The 5,571-nt window shown below is 56.7% G+C and overlaps 1 protein-coding gene across 1 annotated transcript in view; it reads left to right on the top strand.

Annotated features, from left to right (window-relative positions):
* The window catches only part of MTUS2 (microtubule associated scaffold protein 2), a gene marked incomplete at its 5' end in the record, with an annotated part of 313,112 nt that overhangs the window by 284,893 nt on the left and 22,648 nt on the right, over positions 1 to 5,571 (top strand). The window contains one exon of the mRNA XM_023530707.1: positions 4,703 to 4,917. Coding sequence (XP_023386475.1) covers positions 4,703 to 4,917 — 215 coding nt within the window. The remainder of the gene's footprint in view (positions 1 to 4,702; positions 4,918 to 5,571) is intronic.

Below are 5,571 nucleotides of genomic sequence, written 5' to 3'. Positions count from 1 at the left end.
GGCCTGGGGCTTACAACACGGGGTCCTCAGACAAATCTAAGCATCACCCACCTCGTCCGTGATGGCAGTTGAGGATTTGGGGATTGGACCCGGATGTGAAAAGCACGGCTACTTTGCCACTTTTCAGACAGCAAAACTGAGGCCTGCGCAGCTCCTGATTCATTTACGGCAGCAGTGGCCTCTGAGCCCCCAGACAGAGTGCCAGGCCCATGAATCATCCCGCCACTAACGGAAATAAACCAAAAGTCAGATAAAGGAGTCAGAGCATTTCTGACCACCAGCTGCCATTCGAACCTGGTCTCCTCCTTAATCACGGCAATAATCTAAAAACTGTTTTTGCACATGAAGCATGCAAATAAACACTAGGATTTGATTAAATACCTATTTTGCCGGTGTTCATTGGTTAGTAAGTTCTCTAACTTAAGCCCACAAGCTCAGGAGGGAAGAGACAGAAATATAGACACATTTCCATGACAAAGAGAATTATGCAAGCATGCTATTTCTGCCTCTCGCCTTTTTTGGATCAACGAGGTACTACAGATATCATTTCCATGATAGCACAAAAAGATTTACCTTCTATGTTTTTTTTTACTGGTTGCCTATATCTCATTATAGGTAGGATTTGCCATATTTGTGTATCGGATTCATTGTTTAACGAGCCCCCAAACGTTCCCTAAGGCATATCGCACCGTCACGGTCTTTGTGTACTTGTGAAATTGCAGTCACAGCTACGTGTCGTTCAGTGCTTTTCTTCGGTGTGACTGATTCTTTTTTATTCACCTCTTTTCCGTTTTCATCTGTTTTATTCTATCTACACAATCTGCATAATCGATTTAGTGCCTTAATTTTCTGGAGCTACAGATAATGTTAGTAGCACATAAAAAACTCAAATGAAAATAATAAAAATTGCTAATCATTTATTTCCTTCGAATAGCACTTTCCTCTGAAGTACTTTTGCACATATAGCTCCAAGCCCCAAATTCTTCTAAAAGTACTATTCTGCATGGGGAAAACATTTATTTGAGTTTTATGGGCTCAGTATATCTCTGGTTAAGAAACGGGAAGAATGAGTCTTAGGTTCTATGTATAACAGTGTGTGAGTGTGTGCGCGCATGTGTAAAACTCCATAGTGGTGAGATTTTCATTTTTTTTTGCTATCATTATCTTCATCATTGTTATACAGAGTTTTAAAATCATAACATGAGCTTTCCTTCTACAAAAACATCTAAATTCACGCTCTGAGCCATTTCCCCGTCACGTTATTTTTTTTTCCCAAGTTTTCTTTCCTTTTGCTGTAAAACCTGTGAGACATAATTCACGCGTGATACAACTCACCCGTTTCAGGTGTGCCAGTTCAGGCGTTTTAGCACAGTCACGGAGTAGAATGTCTCATCACCCCCCCCAAAAAGAATCCCCGTACCCTTCAGCTGGCACCCCATAACGCTTGTAACCCTGTACGTTTTGAAATTCGCGCCCTCCGAAACAGCTCAGCATCTACGTTCCCACGCGTGGCCCAGTGAATGCCAGTCCCCTCCGACCCCCCCGGCCTCATGCGAGTGCTTCATTTTTCTCAGCCTTACCCGTGAAACAGCGTGTCTTGCCTCGAGTTGCGTGGATCCGGTCGGGAACGGCGCCGTCCGTGTATCCGCGCGTGTCCTGGCCGTGCGCGGCTCCTCGCTGAGCGCCGCGGCGCGGACCTGGTTTAAGTGCGAGCAGACATGTTGTCGTCATCGCTCGATTTCGACCCCAGCCCCCCTCCCCCGATGCGTGAAGATCACCGCGATGATGGCTAACCTGATTACAGAAACGAAGTGTCCTCCGAAGGGGCCCCGTGCCCAGACCCCCGCCCCACGGCGCACTACCTGGGGCTCCCCAGTCATCCCCCAGTGGCGCCCACATTCTCTTCTTGTCTGTAGGATGTCCCCTGCCTTCCCCCGACTGGGTCGAATTATTGCTCGTCTGTTTGTCTCCATTTGACATTGTCTATCTGTCAACTACTCTTTCCTAAACGGATATTCCATGGTCTTCGTTCAATTCTCTTAAAATCCGTCATCCCAGGGGAAACCCGTCTTTGTAGGTGACACCTCTTACCGGGTCTGCGGGTCGTGACAGCGTTTGCCACCAGCGCAAGTCCCTGGGGAAACGCCCAGTGACGCTGCCACTAGACCTGAGCCGCTCCGGCCCGTGGTTACCGTTGGGCTCTTTGCGTAGGGACCGTGATCGGGTAGGGGAGGACGCTCGACCCGTCCCCACCACGACCTCACGACAGGTCCCGGAAAACCTCGGACCGGGTCTGCTAGTCACGCTCGTGTTTACGAACAAGCCAGCAACATGCTGTCCTGCCAGCTGGCGGCAGCAAGCCCAGTGCTCTCCCAGCAGTGGGTCCCTTAACGTGCATCTCCCCTCAAAGGTCTGTTAGCAGCAGATGGGACGATGCCGTCTACATGGAGAGAGAGGCACGCCTCGCAGGTGTGACGCCGCCCACGCCACATCGTTTGTAACACTCCGTCCCCTGAACCACAAAATCATCGTCAGTGTAATCGGGCCATAATCAGGAATGCGCATGATTTTCCTGACTCGCTACATAAACAATCAAAAAGAAACGCCTTTCGATTTGAAAGATTATTCAGACTTATCAATATTCCGGTGAGGCTTACCAACAGCCTCACTCCTGCGATCTTTCTGCCAAGCACGCTCCTGGCGCTAAGTGACACACGTGACCTGAATCTAATAACGAGAAGACATCAGACACAGCGTGACGAGAGACATTCCGGCAAACGCCGACCTGTCCGCCGTCTTTGTAAGCGTCCGGGACCTGAAGCCAAGGAAGGTGGAGGAAATAAATGCCCCGGACGGAAGGAGAATAAGGAGACGGGACCGTGAAGTTCCGCTGGCGACCGGGCCCTTTTCCTGGAAAGGGCATCATTCCGTGGCGAGGTTGAAGTGGCTCTGAGCATTGGGCGGCGCTGCGGGGTCCACGCCGAGCGCCTGGCTTTGATGCCTGTAACGCGGCTTTGCGGGAGAAGGTCCTTGTGGGCAGGGAACATGCACCGAGGACCTTGGGGTTGACGGGCGGGCAGGTCAGCACCTCATCCTGAAACGGTTCAGGACGGATGTCGTTCGTGTGGTGTCCTTCTACTGGACTTCCCACGTTTTTCTCCATTTGTGGTTTGTTTTTGTTTTTGTTTTTGATACAAAAATTATTTTTAAAACCCTCAGCAGTAACTGTAGCGAGTGTTTAGAACTTAGACACCCACGAAAGACTGTTTGGAGTAATTTCTCACCCGCGTTTTTAGAATCGCTGGCACAGGTGGCAATAAAAAGCAGAGGGCTTTTCAAGTCGGGGCGGCTATGGCTTTGGGGTTCTCTGCACCTCCTCACGGCCTCCACCCGAGGGCGCCACGCCCACCACCCACGCTTGGTACCCTCATCACACTGGCAGGTGCTGCCGACAGCTGCTCCCGACGGCATCAGAATCCCCCCCACAATGGGATACTGGGGCAATCGAAGTCCCAGACCAAGAAGTCACTAGGGACGGTGCAGGCTGCTGGGCTGGCCAGATTTTTACACCCTGTTCTCACAGGGCCCGGTGCCTACGCCGTATCCGGCCAACCCACCGCTCATTTCTCCAGGGCCAAAAAAAAAAAAAAAAATGCTTTGAATCGTCCCTCATGCTAATGAACAAACGCTCTCAGGGCCAACGGTGACAAAGACGCCCTTGAATCAGCCGCCTCTTTAGGGTGGGACTCCTGATCGGGGCGTTTCAAATGCTGTCTCCCCACCGTGGGTGCGTGTGCTGATCATAACCAAGTCCCTCAGGGTCCATCGTGAACCGGCCCGTATACCTGCGTCCTCATTTTTAAAGTAGATGCACAGAGCAGAGCGCGTGGCAGGACCCTGGAGGTGTCTGTCCCTAGACGTTAGTGCCGAGGGTGAGTCCGTAACCAGCCCCGCTTGACTTAAACGCAGGAGACTGTCACGATGCTTTTCTCCCCTTGGGGGCGGTCTGCCGCTGAGAAAAGTCTGGCAAACGATAGCAGTCTGCTCTTGTCCACAGCCCAGGGGACACGAAGGTAGAGCAGCTGCTGTCGCTGGCTCACGCCCTTCTGGCAGCCTGGGAAGCAAACCAGGACAGGGGCAGGGTGGCGTGCTCGTGCGAGGGGGCGCCGCGCGCTTGCCGGGCAGCCTCGGCCCCCCGGGAGTAAAGCCGCAGCTCCTCGGAGACGCCCCATCTCCCCTCTCCAGCCTGGAGGGGACAGCGCCGTCTGCTGCTTCCCCGCCCTGCCCCAGCTCCCAGATGGGCGGAGGGTCAGGGTGGACTCGTGAGCCGTTCGCGTCCGGGGCTGCTGCCTCATCCAGGGTGTGCTGGGAGCGTGCCTCCTGAACAAACACCCCGTGTTTCTGGGCCCGCGGGACCCCCTGCTCCAGCAGGGGACACGGGGGCCAGCGGCCAGAAAGCCCACACCTGCCTTGGCAGCTCGGGCTGCCCTCTGCGTCCAGGCTGCTGCGGGGGTCCAGTGAGGGAGAAGGAAAAGCCGTGTGACCAACGGCGACGTTCCCCCAAAGCAGGAGGGTCGTGCCGGCCGCGAGGCCGCGACGCCGACCTCGGCGCTGCCCCCGTGGGCGTCGATGGCGGGCGCCGGGCCTGCCCGGTCGGCGCTCCGGGCCCCGGTGCTGACGGAGACGCTGTTGTCGCCCGCAGCCTCCAGCGCGGCGCAGTGCGAGGAGGTGCAGCGGGAGAAGCAGGAGCTGCAGAGGCGCCTCGAGGACGAGGCGCGGGCGCTGGCCGGGAGGCAGCAGGCCGCGCTCCGCGAGCTGCGGGAGCGGCTGCAGCTGCGGTTCCAGGCCGAGGCGGCGCGGCTGCAGGAGGAGCACGGGGCGCAGTTGCAGCGCGTCCGCCGCCAGCACCAGGCGCAGGTCAGTCTGGGGGCGCAGCGGGCGGGAGGCGGCGGGAGCCGGAGCCGCATGAGCCCCGAGTCCGGCCCCGTAGCCGAGCTTCCACGCACACCCCAGCTCCTTCCTCTGTCACCGCCGTGTCCTCCTGGGCACACTCCCACTTCCCGCCCGGAATGCTGTCCCTCCCGACACTCCGGGGCCCTCTGTCCCCCGCTTCCAGACGTCTCTCAGACATCGCATTCTCAGCCAGGCGCATCCCCTAGTCTCGGGGCACAGCCCCTCCCCCGCCACGCGCGCGCTCCCCGCCCCCCAAGCCGCTCGAGTTTCTCCCCGCGCCTGCCGGCGGCTGACACGTCACGCTTCTACTCCGGAGCCCGAGTTATCGCCCGCGAACTCCGCACGGGCAGCGGGCACCGGGCACCTGTGCACCGGGCGCTGCTCCGAACCCCGTCCCCATCCAGACTCGTCTGAGCCTCACGCCCACCCTACAAGGTGGGCGTCATCGCCCTCCCCGCTTTACAGCTGACGAAACAGAGACAGGGAGGTCAGGTCGCTCGCCAGAGTTCACAGAGCCGGTGACGGAAAAGCCAGGTTGGACGCAGCCTGGCCGCAGGCTACGAGGTCGGATCTGTCCGCCAGGTTTACTGCCAGAGAGTGACTCCCGGGGAGCCTGTC

This window comes from Pteropus vampyrus, unplaced genomic scaffold (genome assembly GCF_000151845.1).
Source record: "Pteropus vampyrus isolate Shadow unplaced genomic scaffold, Pvam_2.0 Scaffold52, whole genome shotgun sequence".
NCBI classification, from domain to species: Eukaryota; Metazoa; Chordata; class Mammalia; order Chiroptera; family Pteropodidae; genus Pteropus; species Pteropus vampyrus.
The sequence above is the reverse complement of the archived record's forward strand: the minus strand, read 5'-3'. Positions and strand labels throughout refer to the sequence as shown.